This window comes from Felis catus, chromosome D4 (genome assembly GCF_018350175.1).
Source record: "Felis catus isolate Fca126 chromosome D4, F.catus_Fca126_mat1.0, whole genome shotgun sequence".
NCBI classification, from domain to species: domain Eukaryota; kingdom Metazoa; phylum Chordata; class Mammalia; order Carnivora; family Felidae; genus Felis; species Felis catus.
Window position 1 is genome coordinate 86,120,273 of NC_058380.1, and position 24,420 is coordinate 86,144,692.

At 43.4% G+C, this 24,420-nt stretch overlaps 1 protein-coding gene across 3 annotated transcripts in view; it reads left to right on the top strand.

Moving 5' to 3' along the window:
• STXBP1 (syntaxin binding protein 1) overlaps positions 1–24,420 on the top strand; it is a 74,171-nt gene that overhangs the window by 23,606 nt on the left and 26,145 nt on the right. For all 3 annotated transcript variants that reach the window (XM_011288419.3, XM_019816566.2, XM_011288421.3), the window contains exons 2-7: positions 12,820–12,869; positions 14,487–14,568; positions 19,086–19,162; positions 20,018–20,096; positions 21,294–21,397; positions 23,346–23,494. In XM_011288419.3, the coding sequence (XP_011286721.1) occupies positions 12,820–12,869; positions 14,487–14,568; positions 19,086–19,162; positions 20,018–20,096; positions 21,294–21,397; positions 23,346–23,494 (541 nt within the window). The remainder of the gene's footprint in view (positions 1–12,819; positions 12,870–14,486; positions 14,569–19,085; positions 19,163–20,017; positions 20,097–21,293; positions 21,398–23,345; positions 23,495–24,420) is intronic.

Here is a 24,420-nt window from a genome sequence, read left to right on the forward strand (position 1 = left end):
CTGAGTGGGGAAAATAAGATAGAAAATGAGAAACCCCTGTGAAAGAGACAGTGAATAGTCCTTTCTATAACTCCATCTGGCATCTTCATGTACTGAGGTTAGGATTTGGTTTCTCGGACATCAGGCATTTATTTATCGTCACGCTTTCCTCTCAGACATTGGCAGAGGCCCAAGTGTTGGATGTCATAACGTTGGACCTTTGAGTCTTATGCAATCTGTGGGTGTGCTTATAAGGACAGGGTGGTCAAGTCATTGACTACATTGTTCACCAGTCTCGGAATGTTCTAAAGCTTGTGACGACTCCCAACAATTGGGCCTTCCCTTCCCTCCCACTCCTCACCACCCAAAAAGCAAATCTAAATAGGAACATTCCCAGGGTAAGCAGTTATAATTGAACAGCAGTTACAGGGAGCAGTACCTCATTCTTGCCCAGTGGCTAACAGTCTGTGGTCTCTATTTTGGTCTCTCACTTTCACAAAGTACAGTTCATATACAGAATTATAGTAAATTATAATTTTAGGTAACTGATGTTCTATAGGAGTGAGCCAGGTTAGCTGTCTTCAGATGAAGACTATAGAACAATTCCATATTAAACAAAACAGTGTTTGTTTTTTGAGTTTGAAATTTTCATCTAAAATTTTCTGACTTTTTAAAAAAACAGCTTTCTTGAGATATTATTCACACACCATACCATTCATCCACTTAAATTTTTGTTTGATGTTTTTGTTTTATTTATTTATTTATTTATTTATTTATTTATTTATTTATTTTATTTTTTTTATTTAAGAGAGAGAGAGACAGAGCACGAGCAGGGGAGGAGCAAAGAGAGAGGGAGACACAAAATCTGAAACAGTCTCCACACTCTGAGCTGTCAGCACAGAGCCCGATGCAGGGCTTGAACCTGTGAACCTGAAGATCATGACCTGAGCGGAAGTCAGACGTTTAACCAACTGAGCTACCCAGATGCCCCGCCATTCACCCATTTAAAGTGCATTTCAATGGCTTTTAGTATATTCACAGAATTGTACCTCCATTATCACAGTCAAATTTAGGACACTTGCATTACCCCCAAAAGAAGCTCCATTGCTCCTTTGACATCACCCCCAGCTCCCCCATCCCCCTGCCCTAGGAGAATATTGATCTACTCTCTATCTCTACCGATTTGCCGATTCTGGACACTTTGTATAAATGGAATTCATACAATTTGTGGTCCTTTGTGACTGGCTTCTTTGACTTAGTGTGTATTAAAGATTCATCTGTGTTGTAGCATGTATCAGTATTTCATTCCTCTTCATGGCTGAATATTCCATTGTCTCCATATACCACGTTTATTTATCCATTCATTGGGTGGTGGCTGTTTGAGTTGTTTCCACTCGTTTGGCTCTCATAAATAATGCTGCTATGAACAGTCATGTGTAAGTTTTTGTGTAGACCTCGGTTTTCATTTATCTTGGGTATATACCTTGGAGTGGAATCTGGATCATATGGTAATTCTACGTTTAGTGGTTTGAGGAGCTACCAGACTGTTTTCCAAAGCAGATATGCCATTTTACACTCCCATTAGCAGTGCAGGAGGGTTCTGATGACTTTTATTTTATGCTTCAGGTGTACTGTCTTATTTCCCCAAATGGACTGTGAGTTCCTTGAGGTCAAGGATTGATTTATACTTAAAAATATATATGTTCTGAATAGGCTTCCTGTGGTTCTGTGCATTTTGTTGTGCAGGTGCTAGACACTTAACTTCTCTTGGCCTCAGTTTCTTCTTTGTAAAATGGGAGTGATTATAATAGTTAATATCAGAGGGGCAGAGTGAGCTTTAAATGAGACGATGCATGTAAAATGTCTAAGACAGTGTATTCCATATAGTAACTCTTAAATAAGTGTTAGATACTACTATTGTGGGCACGTTTTAGAAATTGAGATTGAATTATTGATTGAGCTTTTTCTTTAATATGAGCTTTTAAAAGTATTTTGGCTAGGTTGTGATGTCTCCAACACTGGTTAAAAATTAACTTACAGGGGCGCCTGGGTGGCGCAGTCGGTTAAGCGTCCGACTTCAGCCAGGTCACGATCTCGCGGTCCGTGAGTTCGAGCCCCGCGTCGGGCTCTGGGCTGATGGCTCGGAGCCTGGAGCCTGTTTCCGATTCTGTGTCTCCCTCTCTCTCTGCCCCTCCCCCGTTCATGCTCTGTCTCTCTCTGTCCCAAAAATAAATAAACGTTGAAAAAAAAATAAAAATAAAAATAAAAAAAAAATTAACTTACAGAGAAATGCTATAGAGAAGAAACTTTGGACTTGAGCTTTTGTATCTATCTATACATCCACGTAATACCCACACTCCTCACTGCATTTGAGTGAGGAGAGTTAGGGAAGGACATTTCTAGGTCTTTCTGGCTTGCAAACTTGGGACTAGCCAGAATAGCCATAGTTTACTTGTCATGTTCCTCAAGAATAAAGAGTTCTCTCTCCCTAGCAGTCCTGGTGAAAGAGTCCCTGAGACTGTTTTCATCCGACAGTGCTCTTTGAATCGGGAGTTCTGAATCTTGGGGGATGTCAGGAGAGTGGCGGCCCTGGGAGGGGGTGTGTAGGTGGTTGCAGAGAGCTCCTGGGTAAAATCACCTTACTCAGTCACGAGATGCACTATGAACAGAACCGCTTCTTTCACTCCCAGCAGGCATTGCTCAGTCATGCCACTTGGGGGTTCATTCATTCTATAGGCATTTGCCAGATCGTTGTTTTATGCCAGATCCCAGAGACGGGGTGGGAGTTGAGGGTGCAGGGATGGGAGGAAATTGTCATGTTTGAAGGTGAATGAATGAGGCTTAGTGTTCCAGGAGCAGCATACTATGCGTGACTTGTGGAGTCCTTGGTGAGGAGTGACTGCTTTAAAGACCAAGTGAGACTCTGGGGCGACCTCTTCAAGTGCCTCCTGAGCCGTTCTGTCCCTCACTGAGCTTGTTGGGTCTCCCCATAATTGCTTTCTCTTTATTCCTGGAGTGTCCCACTCTTAATCCTGACTTGAGGATTTTGAGTCTGCTCTTCCTATGCCTGGAAAACTCTTCCCCCCAGAACTTCATAGTGTTGGTCTCCCTGGTCACCTCTTCAGAGGACGTTCTCCCAAATCCCCATCACACTCTTGTTGATTAGCCTTTTTAATTTCCTTTGAGCACATATCACTGTCTGTAATTGTCTTGTTTACTTCCTTGTGTCATTGCTCTCTCTGCCCCTACACCTCCAGGTGTAAGCGCCTTAAGAGCAGGAATCTTGTTTACTTGTTCACCGTGGTCTTTCCAGCGTCTGGAAAGATGTCTGACTCATAGCAGGTGTTCAGTAAGTCATCATTGTTGAGTGGATGATAGAATATGTATGCAGGGAAACAAACTGGAAAACAGGAGACATCACAAACCCCGTGGAGGAGCACTAAGAAACCAATTGGAAATAACTGGGTTCTTCCTTCTTAGGAAGGTCAAATACCATCTGAAGTAGATGATGATGGTGATGGTAAAAACCAAAAGTTTTAAGTATTGAACTGAGTGCTTTACACACATGAATTTGTTTAATCCCTGCAATAACTCTCTGGAGCATGTGTGGTCATTCCCATTTTAAAGATGGGGAAACTTGGGACGCCTGGGTGGCTCAGTCGGTTGTCCGACTTCAGCTCAGGTCATGATCTCACAGCTCGTGAGTTCGAGCCCCACGTCGGTCTCTGTGCTGACAGCTCAGAGCCTGAAGCCTGCTTTGGATTCTGTGTCTCCCTCTCTCTCTGCCCCTAACCCACTCACATTCTGTCTCTGTCTCCCTCAAAAATAAAAATAAACATTAAAAAAATTAAAAAAAAAAAAGATGGGGAAACTGACACAGATTTAATAACTTGCCCAAGGTCCACAGTAAGTGGAGGATCTGGCTCCAAACCCCATCTGAATGATTGCTGTAGTATGTCAAGGTGATCATTGAAATGAAACAGAGAAAAGCACACCTGGCTTCAGTTTCAGAGCCCAGTGCAGGCTAGAGCTCAAGAGACTATATGTGTAGTGGGAAGATCATTTCGTTGGGGTCCAGAGACCCATTGCTGCTCACTCTGGAGTGACCATTTAGTGGCCTTGTCTACTCCAGATGGCTGTGTTTTGCAGGGAGTATCTCGGTCCCAAAAAGAGGGACCTACACCCTGGTCTTAAATGATCTGTAAGGTTCTTTCCAATATATGAGTTCTTAAACCCCAAAGAAGTAGAATCATGGAAAGTTACTCAGGCCTCAGCCGAGGAGCCATGAATGTGTGTGCATGCCTTCCCATACACACTTGAATGTGCCTAGAAAAAAGGATCTGTGAGGGTGCCTGCTAAACTTGTTAGTGGGTGTCTCCCCTCAAGAGTGGGGGAAAGGAGAAAAATTTCACTTTGTGTTTATACTTCTATTTGAAATTTTCAACAAAAATGTGCTACTTCTGTATTATTAAGAACAACACAAAGGCGGGCTCAGTCGGTTAAGCGTCTAACTTCAGCTCAGGTCGTGATCTCACCATTTGTGAGTTCAAGCCCCACGTTGGGCTCAGTGCTGACAGTTCAGAGCCTGGAGCCTGCTTCAGATTCTGTGTCTCCCTCTCTCTGCCCCTCCCCCACTCGCGCTCTGTCTCTGTCTCTCAAAAGTAAATAATAATAATTAAAAAAGAACAACATAAGGGCAAAAATTTGTAGATACATTGTAATTTGTCGTTAGATTACCAACAGTTTATGTATAAATGAGTATTTCTAAGGGGAGATTTTGACAGTACTTGGAAGACTTGTTTTTAAGTATTTGAACCATTGTCTTATGTGTCGTTTCACCTTAAACACATTCCACTCTGGGAGGTGTGGCTGTTTAGCCAGGAGACCCTTCGGCTCAGAGCGAGACAAAGGGAGGTGGTTGCCATCTTCAGGTATCTGAAATGCTGGCAGCAAAGAGGAATCGACTTGTCGCCTCAGAGCAGAATTGCCAGCGGCACGTGGAATCGGCCCCGGGTGGGGTCCCAGCCCAACAGACAGTGGTGAAGGGTGGGGCCGTCTCCCTGGGGTCGGGCTACTGTGCTGCCACGTAAAAGTCCTGTTGGCTCTTAGGTATTTACTTTGTACCTGCCACCCTACTAAACGTTTGACTGTGATTCCCAGGATTGCTGCAGGCAGATATTCTGTGTCCTTCTTACCAATATGATACCTCGTTTTGTTTTCTTGTCTAAATGAATTTGCAGAACAACGTTAAGTAACGGCAATTTAAAAATATAGTTGTGTGTGTCTGCGTTGTGACGTTAAATACCTGTGGGCCCCTACTTGTGTTTTCGGTTTTAATGCCTCTGTTTGTAGATACACAGAGGTCTCAGGGCACCTGGGTGGCTCAGTCACTTATGCTTTTGACTTCAGTTCATGATCTCACGGTTCATGAGTTCAAGCCCCACGTTGGGCTCTGTGCTGACAGCTCCGAGCCTGGAACCTGCTTTGGATTCTGTGTCTCCCTCTCCCTCTGCCTCTCTCTCTCTCTCAAAAATAAATAAACATTAAAAAAAAAAAGAAAGAAAAAAAAAAACCCAGAGGACTTTCTGTCTCCTCAGAAGGGGTAGAAGGAGTCTTCTGTTCAATTTTGTATATACACTTAAGATCTATATTGTAGGGGCGCCTGGGTAGCTCAGTTGGTTAGGCGTCCGACTTCGGCTCAGGTCATGATCTCACAGTTTGTGAGTTCGAGTCCTGCATCGGGCTCTGTGCTAACAGCTGAAAGCCTGGAGCCTGCTTCAGATCCTGTGTCTCCTTCTCTCTCTGCCCCTCCCCCACTTGTGTCCTGTCTCTCTGTCTCTCAAAAATAAATAAAGGTAAAAAAAAAAAAGATTTACATTGTATACATTGGCATGTTCTTGCCATTATTCTAAAACATCACATGTTTGTCAGGGGTCAGAGTAGTTGTAAAGTTTTGGGTGAAGTACCTGTAGAGTTTGCTATCTAGTATTTTCGTGATTATTCTAAAACTGTATTTTGAATATGTACTGCTTTTTTTTTTTTTAATGTTTATTTAATTTGAGAGAGACAGAGGAGAGAGAGAAGAGGCCAGTGGAGGAGGAGCAGAGAGGGAGAGGGAGAGAGAGAATCCCAAGCAGGCTCCACACTGTGAGTGCAGAGCCTGATGTGGGGTTTGATCTCACAAACTGTGAGATCGTGACCTGAGCCAGATGCTTAACTGACTGAGCAACCCAGGCGCCCCTGTACTTCTTCCTAATAGGTTTTTACATTATGTTAACGATCTTTATTAGTGGAAGCGACATGTCATAATTTTCATAAGGAAATAATTCCTTGTCTGTATGAACAACATACTTTATAGTGACACCATAATAGGTGCCTTTTATGGAATGCCAGGCACTTACTAACCATTGTATCTCACTGATCTTTATAACGGGTCATTAGAGTATTATACTTCTAATTTTGCGGGTGAGAAAACTGAAGCCTGAAACATGTTAAACTTGCCCAAGTTCACACAGTCAGCAAATGCCTGAACCTGAAGTTTCCCTGTTCTAACTTTAGAACTCGAGTGGCACTTTTTGTTTTTTAATTGTGAGAGGTGGAGGTGACCTTTGCTTGAGTAACTAACCTTTATATTCAAGAGGGTGTCTTTTAGAAGAACTACTACTATTCAGCCAGAATGACTCTGGGGTTGGTAAAGAGGAGGGCAGCTGTGGCCTGAGTTCAGACTCCCTTAAATCTCTCTGTAGAATATGGTGGCACTTCTTCTGATCTGGTGGCACGGGACTTACGGTGCACCTGTTCGGGGCAGAGCATTAGGATATTTGAATCCCCCATAGTTTTAAGGTCTTTGGTAATGCTCACATTTCTCCCCCAAACTTCCAGCCCAGCTAATATTAGTCGTGCTGTTTCCGATATTTTGGTGTTCCATGGCCTTAAGTGTCCTGACACATGTCACTGTGAAAGGCAGTAATGGGTGCCAGGGCTATAAGGGCAGGGCTTCACAAGTGGGGAAAGGGCTTGCAGCTATTCCTAGAGCCAGTGCTTTGGAACCAACTCCAGTTGGTATATTGGGTGCATGTGAGGAAGATGTCCCAGATAATCTTAGATACTTGCTATTTTCCTTGAGTTTGGGAGTCATGCAGGACCTAGAGCATGTGGTTGAGAAGGAACCTATTTGCTTAACCCCTTGTCCATGCGGGAAGCAGAGTCCACCAGGGCTGTGGTCTTCATGATTATAGAGAAGTTGAAGCTGCCCTAGTGTCTTCTGTCCCATCTATATAAACTGGGTGGGTGATGGGGTGGACATGTTGGCTGTTGATGCACGGTTTGGTATGTAGAAACAAGACCTGCTGGTTGGACCAGCCTCAGAAGGCTTTGTTGTTTCTTTCCATACAAAGAGAACTTACAAGAGAGATGAAATGTGATTGCCAGGGATTATTTGTGAGGAAGTAGCCCAAGCTACTTGATTCTTAATGCTAAAATGGGCTCTAATCCTTGTTTCCTTTTTGGTATTGGATTAGAAAAATGTAGGGCAGCATTAGAATCGGCCGTTAACAATACCCAGGACAAATATATCTCCTGAGAATTTCGGAATGGGAGTAACCAAGCAAGAAGGATTGAAGTCCAGATTTTTACCTCCAGCTGAAGTCACTCTTCCAAGCTCCAGAGCCACCTCCAGCTACCTGCTCATATCAACCTTCAGATATTTCTTAGCCTTCTCAGTCTTTTTTTTTTAATAACTTTTTTTAAATGTCTATTTCATTTTGAGAGAGCACAAGCAGGGGAGGGGCTGAGAGAGGGGGCCAGAGGATCCGAAGCAGGTTCTGCACTGACAGCAGTGAGCCCTATATGGGGCTCGAATTCACGAACCAGGAGATCATGACCTGAGCTGAAGTCAGATGCTCAACCGACTGAGCCACCCAGGTGCCCCTCAATCTTTAATCAAAAAAGGACTCTTGGTTCACCTGGGTGGCTCAGTCGGTTGAGCATCCGACTTCGGCTCAGGTTATGATCTCACCACTTGTGAGTTTGAGCCCCACATTGGGTTCTGTGCTGACAGCTCAGAGCCTGGAGCCTCCTTGGGATTCTGTGTGTGTCTCTCTCTCTGCCCCTTTCTCGCTTGTGCTCCGTCTCTGCCGCTGCCCCTCCCGTGCTCTTGCTCTGTTTCTGTGTCTGTCTCAAAAATAAACATTAAAAAAAAAAAAGTACTCTCGGTATTCTCCTACAAATCAGTTCTCCCTTTAAATCTTTTCTCTCAATATCTCCAAATGTCTCACATCAGTTTCTTTGCTTGAGCCCAAAACCCAGGAGTTATGTCTCTCTTCCCCTTCCTCACACCCCCCACAACCAATTCAGCAGCTAGCCCTGTTGATTTTACTTCCAAAATATATATCAAATCCATCTGCTTCTTGCTATGACCCCTGCCACCAACCATGGTTAGCTGATTGCAGAGGCCTCCTAGCTCTGCGCCCTGCTTTCATTCTCATCCCTTCCAGTCTCCCCTCTACAGCATTTCAGAGCATATTTCTGCCTTCAGTGGCTTTCCAGTGCGCTTCGGATAAAATCATATTCCCTGCCAAGGCCCTGTATGATCTGGCCTCCAACCTCAGCTTATACCATCTCCACTTCCAAGAAGATGTCAAGTTCTTTTTCCTTTTTCCAGCCCAAGCCTTTGTGCCTGCTCCTTCTTCCCAGCTTTTGAATGGCTGGCATCTTCCTTGTGAGGTTCACTTCCTCAGAGAGGCCTTGCCTGGCCCCCTGGTAAAGGTAGCTGTCCACACCTGTTTTTTTCTCTCATAGTCTTTGTTTATTTAACTCAGAGAGAACTTATGAGAAGCTGAGATTGCCCTCTATTCAACGTCTGCTTCCTCCACCAGGGTGTAAGTGCCATGGGAGCTGCACCGTATCTTCTGTGTATCCTTCCTGGTGCCTGGCCCACTGCAGGGCAAACAGTGGTTACTCAGCTAATGTTATCGAACATAAGACTGGATCAATGAATGGATATGTTACTATATCATTATTTCTAATGAGTACATCGTATTCCATTATATTAACGTAACCTAATTGACTTAACCACTGCCTTATTATTGGATGTATTTGTTACCAATTTTTCACCACACTGAAATATGGGAAATAATCTAAATGGCCATTGGGGAAATTGTTGACTAAACTAGGGACTATTATGCAGGCATTTAAAATCAGGAAACATTTCTATTGGTACGGGGCAATGAGCTTATTCATGAAAAAAGCATAATACAAAATTATACAGCATGATCTTAACTATGTTGAGGTGCATAGAAAAAGCTAGCAGGAAATAAACTAAAATGCTAATTATGTACTTCAAGTTGGCAAGATTACAGGTGATTTTTCTTTTTGTTGTTTTTTTTATGTGCGCAAGTAATACATGATATTTTCTTCTTTATACTTTTTTGTGTTTTCCATGCTTACTGCTGTGTGTGGCTTTTTTTTTCTTTTTTAATTTTTCTTTTTTAAATTTATTTTTAAATTTGCATCCAAGTTAGTTAGCATATAGTGCAACAATGATTTCAGGAGTAGATTCCTTAATGCCCCTTACCCATTTAGCCCATCCCGCCTCCCATAACCTCTCCAGCAACCCTCTGTTTGTTCTCTATATTTAAGAGTCTCTTATGTTTTGTCCCCCTCCCTGTTTTTATTTTTTGCTTCCCTTCCCTTATGTTCATCTGTTTTGTCTCTTAAAGTCCTCATATGAGTGAAATCATAGGATATTTGTCTTTCTCTGACTAATTTCGCTTAGTGTAATACCCTCTAGTTCCATCCGTGTAGTAGTTGCAAATGGCAAGATTTCATTCTTTTTGATTGCTAATAGTCCTTTGAATATATATATGTATAATATATGTATATATATATGTATGTATATATGTATGTATATATATATGTATATATATACCACATATTCTTTTTTTTTTTTAATGTTTATTTATTTTTGAGAGAGACAGAGCATGAGCAGGGAAGGGGCACAGAGAGAGGAAGACACAGAATCCAAAGCAGGCTCCAGGCTCCGAGCTGTCAGCACAGAGCCCGACGCGGAGCTCGATCTCGTGAACCACGAGATCATGACGTGAGCCGAAGTCAGATGCTCAACTGACTGAGCCACCCAGGCGCCCCATATACCACATCTTGTTTATCCATTCATCCGTCAGTGGATATTCGGGCTCTTTCCATACTTTGGCTATTGTTGATAGTGCTGCTATAAACATTGGGGTGCATGTGCCCCTTCAAAACAGCATCCCTGTATCCCTTGGATAAATACTTAGTAGTGCAATTGCTAGGTCGTAGGGTAGTTCTATTTTTAATTTTTTAACTGTTTTCCAGAGTGGCTGCACCGGTTTGCATTCCCACCAGCAGTGCAGAAGAGATCCTCTTTCTCCGCATCCTCACCAACATTGTTGTTGCCTGAGTTGTTAATGTTTGCCATTCTGACAGGTGTGAGGTGGTATCTCATTGTGGTTTTGATTTGTATTTCCCCGATGATGAGTGATGTTGAGTATTTTTTCATGCGTCAGTTGGCCACCTGGATGTCTTCTTTGGGGAAGTGTCAGTTCATGTCTTTTGCCCATTTCTTCACTGGGTTATTTGTTTTTTGGGTGTTGAGTTTGATAAGTTCTTTATAGATTTTGGATACTAACCCTTTATCTGGTATGTCGTTTGCAAATATCTTCTCCCATTCTGTCAGTTGCCTTTTAGTTTTGCTGATTGTTTCTTTTGCTGTGCAGAAGCTTTTTGTTTTAATGAGGTCCCAATAGTTCATTTTTGTGTGTGGCTTTTTATAATCAAGTAAAAAGTTTTTAAAGATTTTAGGAAACTTTTATGATAAATCAGACTATTGAAGATCATAAAAAGCAGAATTCAGAACCATTGTGCTCTAGAGAATGACCCAAATGTTTGAAACATGCTTGTTGGTGACAACTGTTCACCTTTGAGTCCTTCCAGGCCTGTGTATCACCTGGATTTAGAAAGAATGGCGAAAGTGGTATTTGCTGTGAAGACTCCATGGCTGGGTAGACCTGTGTGTGGTGTGGCATTTATAGGAACTGTGGCTTATCAAAATGGTGATTTTGGTTGGGGGCATCCCACGGATGTACTCAGGGTTAGAAAGTCATCACAACTGCCTTTCACATCTGTTTTTGGAGCTTGAGGGGAGGCTCATGTGGCCCGAGGGATTGTCATAGCCTCTTAACTACTTCATTTAAGGCAGTGGTTCTCAAACCTGAGATCCGGTGGGGAGTCCTTGAGCAAAGCTGTCTTCATAATAAGACTAAGATGTTACTTGCCTTCCCTCTTACTCTCTCGCAAGTATACAGTAGTTTTCCATATGCTGTATGCTCCATAACAGATTGCAGAAGCAGGTAGGAGAACCCAGTTGTTTTTTTAGGAAGCCAGACAGTAAAGAGAATTGTGAAAATGTAAAAAAAAAAAAAAAAAAAAAAAACCAAAAAAACCCCACCAATATTCTCACTAAAAATTGTTTTATTTTAGACAGTCTAGTTACATTTAATTAAAATGCTATCTCTGTTAACATATAATGGTTTTGTTTGTTTGTTTAAAGTAAGCTCTATACCCAACATGGGGCTTGAACTCATGACCTGGAGATCAGGAGTCAGCATGCTCTACTGACTGAGCCAGCCAGGCACCCCTTTTGTTATTTTATTTTATTATTTTTATATTTTTTTACATTTATTTATTTTTGAGAGACAGAGACAGAGCACAAGTCGGGGAGGGGCAGAGAGAGAAGGAGACGCAGAATCCAAAGCAGGCTCCAGGCTCCAAGCCGTTAGCACAGAGCCCGACGCAGGGCTCAAATTCACAAACTGTGAGATCACAACATGAGCTGAAGTCGGACGCTTAACCAACTGAGCCACCCAGGCGCCCCATATTTTATTTTATTTTATTTTTTAATGTTTATTTACTTTTGAAAGAGAGACAGAGCATGAGCAGGGGAGGGGCAGAGAGAGAAGGAGACACAGAATTCGAAGCAGGCTCCGGGCTCTGAGCTGTCAGCACAGAGTCCAATGCGGGGCTCGAACTCATGAGCCATGAGATCATGACTTGAATCCCCAAGTTGGATGATTACGAGCCACCCAGGCACCCCACCCCTCTTGTTATTTTAAATGAATTAGTGGATACTTAAAAAAATTTCTCAGCTTAATTTCTTTTTTTTTTTTTTTTAAGTTTATTTCTTAGTACGAGCGGGAGAGGGGTGGAGAGACAGAGAATCCCAAGCAGGCTCCGCATTGTCAGCGCAGAGTCCAGTGTCAGGCTTGAACCCATGAAACTCGAGGTCATGACTTGAGCCATAACTGAGTCAGATGCTTAACCAACTAAGCCACCCAGGTGCCCCTCAGTTTAATTTCTAATATGGTAAACATCTATTGATATTTACCTAACAAATACTCTTTGGAGTCCTAAATTTTTAAGAGTGTAAAGTCCTGAAACCAAAAAGTTTGAGAACTGCCAAATTAAAGGAACAGGAAGACAGGTGCCTGACTGGCTCAGTCAGTAGAGCATGTGACTCTTGATCTCAGAGTCGTGAATTCCAGCCCCATGTTGGGCCTTGAGCTTACTTAAGAAAAAAAAAAAAAATTAAGAATAAAGGAACAGGAACAGTTTGTGGTAATTTGATTATGGCTCAGTAAGCAGATTGGTTGAATTGCATGACAAAGAAAACAAAGCCTGCTGGGGAGAAATGACCTAGTCTAGCATAATAGGCAGTTGTTGAAAGTCCTTGACATTACTTTAAGTTTTCCTCCCTCCTTCCCTGCTTCCTTCCTTACTTTGTTCTTTTCCTCTCTCCTTTTTTAGAGATCATGCATGATGTGATAAAGAAGGTAAAGAAGAAGGGGGAGTGGAAGGTAAGTAGAAGAAGCACAATTAATGGCCTTGACATTCATGTGAAAATAGAAGAATGGTGAAGGTTTAAGAAAGTGGAGTTGGAGGAAAGGTATATAAGTAGGAAATCAAAGACTTTGCTGTGTCCAGAGAGTACAGAAAAAGGTGATCCACTGTGCCTCATTATTATGTAGTCCTGGTTAAGAAATCTGGCCATAAGCTTCTCTTAAAGATCACCTGGTGGGACACTTACCAGAGGAGTTCTTTTATTCAAACAAAATCTTAACCCAGCACCCCTTCTATAAAGCAGAAGAAGGTGAAATTATTCTACTTGCTATGGGTGAGAAAGAAGGAAGCCCCTCTGGTGGCCCTGAAGCATCTGCATGGAGCCCAGACAACTGGTCCATCCCCGTTTATCTGTAACTACATAAGACCAAAAAAGGAAGCTTGTTTATTCATAGAACAGTGAGAGAAATGCTGGAGGCAAATGCTTAAGCCAGTCAGATTGATTACATCCTCAGTTACCGGAGTGGGTGATTCAAGTGGGAAAGTGTGCTGTGCTCCGTTCTGAAAGTCCCTTGGTTGTCTGAGATTGGGCATTATGCTGGCCAGGGGAACATGCAGTTTTACTTGAATTTCCCTGTGTGTCTTTGGAGGATTTATGCCAATCATTCTTGCCCCTAAGTCGTCCCACAGTCAGGAGCCCACACATTTTCAAGTTCACTTGGTCCAGGAACGACAGAGCTGCTTGGTACAGAAGGATTTTGGTCTCCTCTTCAGCCCTGTGAGATTCTGTTTTAGCCAGCACATCTCATCCTTATCACCCAGGGTGGAGGCCATCTGGCAGGAACTCTTTATACATGTCCTCTTTCTCTCTTACCCTTCCCATCAGGAATAGATTTATGGACTGGTGAACTTTGATCTTGAGAAAGTTGACTCAAAGTGAAAACTAATTGGTTCTTAGAGCTTTCCGCTCCACATTGTGTCTGGCTCCTGTTACCTCAGTTTGTATCATTAAAGAGGAAGAGAAGTAGCCTTATTTTAGATCCCAGCTTCTTCTTTCAACTGTGGGCTGAATGGAGATGGGAAGTTAGCTGACGAATTGCAGGGATGAAGCTTTCAGACCAAGCCTGGTATGTTCTCGTTCTCCCAGTGTGGACTGAGGTAGAGTATGCTCCCAGACAGCACCCCTGCCGGTACATCCCAATGATGTTGACAACAAAGGCCTCACCTTCCATGCCATTTATGTAGCACGGGTGTTCCTTCTCCTTGTTAAAAAATAATCTCCAATACAGGTTTCTCTGAGTGTGGGTGCTGTAGATGAGTCAGTCTTTCTTGCCTGCTTTCTTGCTTTCCTATGAATAGTCATTTTCTTTATCATGGAAAAACCTTAATTTTTTTAAGTTGATACAATTAAGTCAAGTTACCGAGAACAAACTCTAACTCCTAGAAGGTTAGGTCTGGGTGTGGTGTGGGAGATAAAAGCTAGCATGTATCTCAGCAAACTTCTGGCCCATCAGAAATATTTATAACTTAATATTCTGTATTTCTGGGGCGCTTTTTGAAGTCTGACATCGTAAGCTGATGAGAGAATCGTAGCAGGTCCCATGTAGGCTGTAAGCTGTTCTTTCTGCTTCCAGGTGCTGGTGGTCGATCAGCTGAGCATGAGGATGTTGTCCTCCTGCTGTAAGATGACAGACATCATGACCGAGGGGATAACAAGTGAGTGCAGCTCTCTCTGTCCTTGAGTGACGGTCAGGCCTTCTCCTTGCGGCAAGCTTTCCTCCTCCCTGTTTGTTATTAGCTCACTTGACTTCAGATTCTTCCAACAACATGCGTAGTAAGACTGCAGATTCTTGAGAGAGACCCAAGGCTTTCTTGTTCATCACTAAATTCCTAGCAGCGGATGCAGTACTAGATGATCATTAAATATCCGGTAAAGGATGCCGAAAGGAAGGTTAAATCAAGGGGGGAAAAGGCAGGCCACCAATGGAAACAACGCACAAAAGACCCAAACAGGCACCTAACAGAAGAAATCCAAATGGCCAATAAATACATGAGAAATTGCCCGCCCACATTAGTTGGTTAAAACCAGAATGAGATCTTGCTATACACTCATCAGATTGGAATATTAAAATTCTGATACTTCTAAGTGACAGATAAGATGTAGAAAAATAGGAACTCCTATATGACGAGGTGTCCACTGATGCAGTTCCTTTGAAAAACACAGACAGCGTCTGGTAGAATTGAAGTGCGTGTGCTCTGCAAGCCAGATGGTTAGACGTGTGTCCTCGACAACCTCAGGCTTGTGTGCCCAGAATGCACGTGCACGGATGTTCACAGAGCATTGTTAACATAGCCCCAGATTGGAAACAACTAAAACACCCATGAAGAGTAGGATGGTTAAATAAGTTATGGTATAGTCACATAGCAGAATACTATATAGCAACGAGAATGAATGAACTCTGACTGCTCACAAGCACATGCATAGATCTAGTAAGTAATGTTGAGCGGAAGAAACAATATTTACAGTGTGCTTCAATTTACATAAAGTTCAAAACTAGGCAGAACTAAGCTATGCTGTTTCGAAATGCAGTGTACATGGTAAAACCATGAAGAGACATGGTCACATTCAAGTCAGGATGGTGCTTCCCTTTGGAAGGAGGGGAGTGAGCACGTAGCAAGTGCATTTCTGTGAGTGCTGGCCAGTTCTGTTTCCTAACTGAGGTGACGCTTATGCAGGCCTTTACTTTTTTTTGTTTTAAGTTGGCTTATTTATGTTGAGAGAGAGAGACAGAGTGCACGGGAGGGGCAGAGAGAGAGGGAGGAAGAGAATTCCAAACAGTTTCAGCATGTCAGCATGGAGCCCAATTCGGGGCTCGAAGCCACTAACCACGAGATCATGACCTTAGCCAAAATCAAGAGTCCGTTACTTAACCCACTGAGGCACCCAGGTACCTCACCCACAGAGTGGTGACCCACGGAGGTGCCTGTAATTATTTGTATGTTTATGTTTTATTCACTCTTTGGAATGTGTGTTACAGTTTCACAACAAATAGGCTTTAAAAAAATTTTTTTTAATGTTTATTTATTTATTTATTTATTTATTTAATGTTTATTTTTGAGACAGAGAAAAAGAGTGGGGGAGGAGCAGAGAGAGGGAGACACAGAATCTGAAGCAGGCTCCAGGGTCCAAGCTGTCAGCACAGAGCCCAGCGTGGGGCTCAAACTCATGAGCTGCGAGATCATGACCTGAGCGGAAGTCGGACGCCCAACCGACTGAGCCACCCGGGCGCCCCTAATGTTTATTTAGTTTTGAAGGAGAGAGAGAGAGACAGAGTGTAAGCAGGGCAGGGGCAGAGAGAGAGGGAGACACAGAATCTGAAGCAGGCTCCAGGCTCTGAGCTGGACAGAGCCCGATGCAGGGCTCGAACCCACGAACTGCGAGATCATGACCTGAGCTAAAGTCGGACACTTAACTGACTGAGCCACCGAGGCACTCCAAAAGGGATCATGGTTTTAATCTTTGAAACAGCATTGATTGAAAAGCATTCTCTTCCGAGCTATTGTTTCAAACAAGGAAGTTAACTTGTTTTTCCTGTAAAAAAAAAAAAAAATGTTGGATGGAACACACCTGTTTTAATAATACATCTGTTTCAATGCATTTCCTAGTTTTTTTCCTTGGAGATGTGTGGCTCACAGACTGTTGCTGGTCTTTGTCAAAATTATTACCAAATCACAATTACGGGAGGAAAAACTAAAAGGGTTGAGATTTCGTTAAGCTAAATGAATTTCATTCAAAGGTTTGTCCTTTATTCTAAGATTATGTTGTTCCTATTATTTGGTGTTAAAATATTTTCAAATTGTGAAATTATGGTAATAATATATTGTGGACTTTCTTATTGATTAAATGTAAGTGAAATATATACATATGCATACCTAATGTAATAATTTGGGGAGGTATAATCACACCTTGTGAGTCCTTCATTTTTAAAAACTTTTTCCAAATCCAGGTAATCTGTCATCAGAAACATAGTCCTATAAATGAGAATACATAGCTTTTAATGTGACTTTTTGTCATTCAGTGATCTAAGACCAGGCATTGCCCCTGTTTTGAGCTTGCAAAGCTATTTTTTAAAAATTTTTTTAATGTTTATTTATTTTTGAGAGACAGAGACATAGCACAAGAGAGGGAGGGGCAGAGGGAGAGGGAGGCAGAATCCGAAGCAGGCTCCAGGCTCTGAGCTGTCAGCACAGAGCCCGATGCAGGGCTTGAACTCACACAAGATCATGACCTGAGCCAAAGTGAGATGCTTAACTAATTGAGCCACCCAGGCACCCCAAAGTTATTTTCTTCATTGAATTTTTAAAGCTATTTTTTTCTCTACCGAAGCGAAAGTTAAGGGGAGGAAAAGCCAGATGGAGCTAAGGAGCTTCTAATGAACAAGCAGCAGCACCCTGCCCCACTCTCTTCTCCCTCAGGGTCTACTCTTTCTTCTGGTTATTCTTTTGATATTTCTAGATGGAAACCTACACTGTTATCTTCAGATTCATCGATGGTGGATGTTATCTGTTGGCTTCCTGTGGTAGATGAGGGTTCAGCTCTCTCCCTACTGCACACAGACTTTTCCCTACCCTCAAACGTGGGTTCTAAAAAAGGTCCTTACTTGGCAGAATTGAAGTTAGCAGTCCTGCACTGAACCCCCAAAACGTCTGGGGGTGAAGTATTATGGGCCTATGAAGTTCAGAAGTCTGCAGCCACTGGTAAAGTCGATGGTTGAAGGATTTTGGTATTTGGACATTATTTGGATGTTCAAATATCTTTGGATGATCACAATATTTGAAAAGTCTTTATAAATGTTACAAGGTATCATCCTACAGTGATGCTTTTATTTGCTTAAACCATCTGCATGGGAAGATAGCACCAAGTGATTGTGCCGTTCTCTCTTCGCTAGAAGACAGTACAGTGAGGTGGCACGTCTTAAGCTTTATCAGGTGGCTGGTAAGATGAGGATTATCCCAGAAGCTCTTCTTTCCAGGTGAAGTAGCTGACATAAATAAAAGAAACAAACCAAATGCCCATGGTTTAACAAAATATAATATTTAACCTTTGAGAAGCACAGTAGTATGTAGACGGCATGTTTAGAATATCTTCATGCGATATACAAAAGAAAATGATGGAAGCTACCCAATTGTTGATAAACTCAACCTGGAAATTCTAAAGGAATTGGGATTATTTAGGACAGATGAGAAAAAAAAATGAAGAGGCAGAATGAGGTAGGATTTTCCATTAAAAATTAAAAAAAAATTTTTTTATTTTTGAGAGAGAGCACAAGTCAGGGAACGGCAGAGAGAGAGGGAGACACAGAATCCAAAGCAGGCTCCAGGTTCTGAGCTACCAGCACAGAGCCTGAAGCGGGGCTCGAACCCACAAACTGTGAGACCATGGCCTGAGCTGAAGTCAGAGGCTTAACCAACTGAACCACCCAGGCACCCCCTAAAAAATTTTTTTAATTAAAAAAAAAATTTAACATTTATTCATTTTTTTAATGAAACTTTTTATGTTTATTTGAGAGAGAGGGAGAGAGAGAATGAGCGGGGGAGGGGCAGAGAGAGAGGGAGACATAGAATTCGAGGTGGGCTCCAGGCTCTGAGCTGTTGGCCCAGATCCTGATGCAGGGCTCAAACTCACAAGCAGTGAGATCATGACCTGAACCGAAGTCAGGTCACTTAACTGACTAAGCCATCCAGGTACCCCAAACATTTATTCATTTTTGAGAGACAGAAAGAGACACAGCACGAGCAGGGGAGGGACAGAGAGGGAAGGAGACACAGACTCTGGAGCAGGCTCCAGGCCCTGAGCTGTCGGCACAGAGCCTAATGCAGTGCTCAAACTCACAGATCACGAGATCATGACCTGAGCTGAAGTTGGACGCTTACCCGACTACTGAGCCACCCAGGCGCCCCAAGGATTTTCCATTTTTAATCAAGAGATCAAAGACGTTACTTAAACTGAAATGGGAGATACTTAGTGTGATAAAATTCCAGGTTTTCTAACATCTCGAGCCTTGTGAGACCGTGGAATGTGGTCCCTGCAGGGAAGGGGCAAATGATTCCCACCCCACACCCCATAGCTTTTTACCTGCAGCAGTCTGAAGGTGGCCTGTCTAGATTGTTTCTAGTTTTATGGTCACCGCTTATGTTTTCTTACTGACTGTGGGCTGCTGTTTGTTGTCTAGTTGTGGAAGACATCAACAAGCGCAGAGAGCCGCTGCCCAGCCTGGAGGCTGTGTATCTCATCACTCCGTCTGAGAAGGTAAGTCCCGCCCCCAGAAGAGCTTTGGCTAAGGTTGCACGTGCTGGCTTGGTGCAGAGCATCTGACATTTCTAGGTTAAGCGCGCATTTAACACACTGCTCTGATTAAGCGTGCAGTCCACAGACACGGAAGGAGGGGTACAGTGTGCAGTCGGGGTGCATTAAGCTCTCTCAAACACAGCTGCTGTCCAGAAGGCTGGGTCCGGGTCTCTCCAGTTTCCCCCTCATGCACTCCCTCTCCGGGGAGGAGACCCTCTGTGTCTGAGTAGTGACTCACGTCCGCAACTCTGGCATTCTATAATTTTGGGTCTGTTTTGTCAGTATCCAGGTTATGGCAAAATTGACCTGTCTTATCATTTTAGGGGGGATTGGTTCAAACCGGTGTCCAGACAAGATTCACCTCCTTGCTTTTGTTTGATAGTTGCCTTAGGTCTCTTAATCTGTATAAATTCCTGCCAGTTTTCCATTCCTTTCTTTTCACTTTTGAAAACTGGCTTACAGCTGAGTTTTTGCAGATGCAACTAAATTGCCAGCACTTCATCAATGTGAGTTTCCTGGAAGGTTTTTGACCACTTTCCTCTTTTGTGAATATCTTCTCAGGAACCCAAGTTATAGTGGCTCCAAAGAACTGATGCGGTCTTCTGGAATGAGCTAAGGAGGATTTTGTTCATCTAAACTCTGAAACAGTCCTACTTTTAAGGCTTCAGAATTCTGTTATGGCCAAACATGAATTCTGCATTAAAAAAATCCCCTGCTGTTTTGTCCAGGCAGCTTGGATTTAACCCAGTTCAGATATAGGTCCACATTTGCTGGCAGAATTGGATTCAGTTCCTTCCTTTTCTCCCCCCTCTACAGTCTGTCCACTCTCTCATCAGTGACTTTAAGGACCCACCGACCGCTAAGTACCGGGCTGCTCACGTCTTCTTCACTGACTGTAAGTAGGGCTGGCAGTTCCCACCCCTGTCCTTCCAGGTTAGCGTCTCTGCACAGCAAGGCTGGTCAATAGGGAAGAAATGGTTCTTGCCACGTTTCTCCTGATCTTTTATTTTCTCTTCAGAAGATAAATTGCCTAAGAGAGAAAAATAAACACACGCAGATACAAACCTACTCAGTCATGCCGTCCTTCCTGATGAAAAATAGCACCTCTTCTAAGGACTAGAGGGCTGAGTGCTGAGAAGAAATGTCCAATGCTAGCTTTGATGTTTCACTGTATAGACTTCCAGATATCACCGTAAACTGTAGTGTATTTCCATCAGGTTTTCAGCTACAAAGATAGTCCAATCACCACCCAATCCAGTGGTGATTGTAGCAGACAGAACCTGCGTCATCATCCTGGGATTCATTTTCTTACTTTGTGGGGGTTTTTTGCACAGGGAGCCTCATGCAGAAGCGTCTTGGTCACTCTTTGTTAATAGCAAAGAGAGGGGTGGCCGAGCTGGCTAGCTCATGAGTTCAGCAACAACAGTGCACCCTCCGTTCCTCTCTTTAGGGAAAGTCCCACAGAACTCGCCACTGAGAAAAGGAGGAAGGGTTTTTACGAAAGAATAATTGTTTACTATCTGAATTCGGGTGAAATACAGAGCAGGAGCGTGACATTAGTAATAATAAACCAAAAAAGCATTTCTGGGAATCCGAAGCCATATGTTTGGCTCGGGAGAGCCCTTGGCAGTCCTGGTTTCCCCACAGGTGGGTCTCGTGTGCGGCTGAGTTCCTTCAAGGGTCCAGGAGAACTGCCTGTACTGCCTTTCCCGCCGGTTTCAATTTTCTTCCTTATATTTTTCATTAACATGTCAGATGTGTGGTGTTTGTTCGTATCATAGGCCCCTTTCTTATCCCCTTCTTAATCTCTTACGGGGTTTTTTTTCCTTTCCCTGATATCAGAAAGTAGTTTATTAGCTCTCAAATCTCAATCTTACTGCCATTTGTTTCTCTGTTATATGTGGAGGGCCTTTTAGGTGGCTTTACGTTCCCTTTATACCTTATAGTTAGTGGATATCTTAGGATGGGACGAACGTTCCAGTTGCCTTCTTGAAATCCTAATAAAATAAAAACCCCACCAGACGTGTGCAACTGCTGAAATGAAGCAGCAAGCGGACAGGAAAGCCTGCTGTCTTTTGTCATATTCTTGCAGCTTGTCCAGATGCCCTGTTTAATGAGCTGGTGAAATCACGAGCAGCCAAAGTCATCAAGACTCTGACGGAAATCAACATTGCATTTCTCCCCTATGAGTCCCAGGTGAGGCTGAGTGGGGTGTGCATGGAAAATCTGGATCCTCGCTGCTCAATCGGGAACCCTGGCAAATCCTGAGAGGGGTGTGTGTAGTGAGGAGAGGTGGGGAGGAAGATTGTGTATTCAGAATTGCCGAATGACGTGCATAAGTGGATGTTGATGGAATGGGAGCAGAGTTCCTCAGGGGTCTGCCCGATGCCCTCATCTTACTCTCCGGTTATTTCTGACTTTTTTTTTTGTCAGCCCTCACACCTTTCTTTGTATGCATTTCATCCTTGCTCGCAGCGTTCACTCCTGCTGGCTGACTCCTTGAATACCCAAAAGGTAGCCAGTCCAAAATGAGCAGGGAAGGAGAGCAGGGGAAGGGATCAGACAACACCCATCTGCTGCACAGGAGACTGGTTTTTGCAGAGATAACCTCCGCTCACACTCTGCTGGAGGAGCAGATGGGAGCCTTCGTCATTGGCTGTTAACACTTCAGATGCCAGAGCGCCGCCACGAACCTCTCCCCTTGGGAAAATTGTTAAGCTAGAAAAGGTGAAGCTGATTGTGAGCGAGTACACAAACTTTTTATGTTAGTTTTGCAAGATTGGTTAACGTGTCTTCTCCCGGCAAACAAGAAGCAAAAATAACAGGACTCCTAGGCATTTTGCAAAAGGTAAAAGATGACTGGCGTATTGCGTCTTTATAGATCAGCTTCTAGACACCAGAGAGTGACCTATTCTTAAGTAAGGAGGGATGGAGAACATTCAGTGTGAACTTTTTTTTTTTTTAAGTTTATTTATTTTGATGGGCGGTGGGGACTGGGTCAGAGAGGAAGAGAGAATCCCACGCAGGCTCTGTGCTGTCAGTGCAGAGCCGGACACGGGGACTCAGACTCACAAGCTGTGAGAGCCGAGATCAAGAATTGGTCTCTTAACCGACTGAGCCACCCAGGCGCCCCAGTATAGCATGAACGTTTAAAGACAGTGTCTTTCCCTTAGTGCTTGACATAAAGCCTGTTCCTAGCTTGAAGGCAGGAATTTTTTTTCTCTGTGTGAGCCCACCTGGATTGGGCTCACACAGAGAGTGTATTCAACCAATATTACATTTCATGTATTTTTTAAAAGTGATAAATTTGTTTTTAACCTCAGGTTTTGTAGAAGATCAGGGTAGTTTATATAAGTGAGACTTTGAGAAAATACTGATAGCTGATAAGCTAGGTAATTAAGAGGAGATGTTAAACTTCTAGAATAAGAAGAAAAATACAACATATTTATTATAAGGATAGGAAATTATTCAATCCATAAAAATCTTTATTTGCCCACAGTCACAGATAATTTCCAGCTTGTCCCTTACTTTATAAAAACTTACAATGGCCTATGAGGGTTTACACTACCCTCCTCTCCTGTTCTTCTGGCCTCATTGTTCATCAGACAGTCTGGGGACATGCCTGCCGCAGAGCCTTGGCATTAGCCGTTCCTTCCATGTGAAAGCCCCCTACTGGTCCTCACCTCCTTTAAGCCCTTGCTCCTACATCACCTTTTCAAGGAGGCCTGGTGTCCTCCCTGCCCAGTCCCCCAGGACTTCTTCCCCTGCTGAGTTGTGTTCTCACACACTTACCAGTTTCTCACATATCATGTAATTTACTTGTCATTATGTTTATTGTTTATTGTGTGCCTTCTCCTGTAAGATTGCAAACTCCTCGAGGACAGTCATGTTTTGGTCACCGATAGTTCCCAAGTGTTTAGCACAGTGCCTGGTCTGCAGCAGACACCCAGCACATATTTGTAGAATAAATGAAAACATGTTCTACAGACTCACTACCAAGGTTGGAGAAAACTCCCGAGAGCTCACCATTTTGCACGCTAACATGATATATATATGTGTATATATGTGTGTGTGTGTGTGTGTGTGTGTGTGTGTGTGTGTGTGTGTGTATTTTTTTTTTTCCCTTATTTCTTTTCCTTTTCAGGTGTATTCCTTGGACTCTGCTGACTCTTTCCAGAGCTTCTATAGTCCCCACAAGGCTCAGATGAAGAACCCTATACTGGAGCGCCTGGCAGAGCAGATTGCAACGCTGTGTGCCACCCTGAAGGAGTACCCGGCTGTGCGGTATCGGGGGTAAGGCAGCGGGCCAGTCTGCCTTCAGTGGCCTCTCGTGTGTCCACTGGGCGAGGAGCTTCCTTTTGCCCTGAGATTCTTCTGGCAGTTGTCCTAAGAGGGTTAAGATTTGAGTGTTCTTGCATTTATAATTCTTCCAACGTTTTTGATATTCTCTAAATTTTATTGTGAAATATAGCGCATACAGAAAAGGTCATGAAATATATATATTCAGTTACTTAATAGCTAAATTTGAACCCCTGTGTAACCACAGGGTTTCCTGTGGGGTTTTTTTTTTTTTTTCATCTCTTTCCAACCTTTAAAAACAAACACTATCTTTGCAGAAGGTGTCCCAGAGTAAGATAAAATACAAGGACAGTTCTCCAAAGGACATATTCCCCAGATTCTATAAAGTCATTCACGTATTACTTACCTGCTGTGTACTTATCCTGAACACACAGTCCCTGTCCTTAGGAGCCCTGATCTGGAAGGGTAGGTAGCAGGCTTACCAACACGTGTATGTGTAAGCTGTGCACACCCAAACTGCGGCCCTGCAAGACCAGTGCTTGAGGGCAGTATAAGCTGAGGGCTAGGGCATCCCAAGTGGGGAGACCCCTTGGAGCTGAGAGACCAGAGGTGACATTTAGGCTAGGTCTTGAAGGGCAGGTTCAGATTCCAATAGACCAATGAGGAGCACAGGGCATTTTGTGTAGACAGTTGGCCCTTGCCATTGGGATGCGCAAATGTTTGGCGTTGGGAAAACAAAGGATGAGTTTGAGGAGGGTTGGCAGTCTGGCACAGTGTCTGTGTAGGGCAGTGGGGCAAGATGAAGCCGCTCCTAGAGGCCCCGGATGCCAGGTTTGGGATTGTGTCGGTCAGTGGTTCTCCCTGGGAACCTTTGGGGGATTTGCACAGGGGAGCGAGTGCAGTGCTGTGGGGGTGAGAGC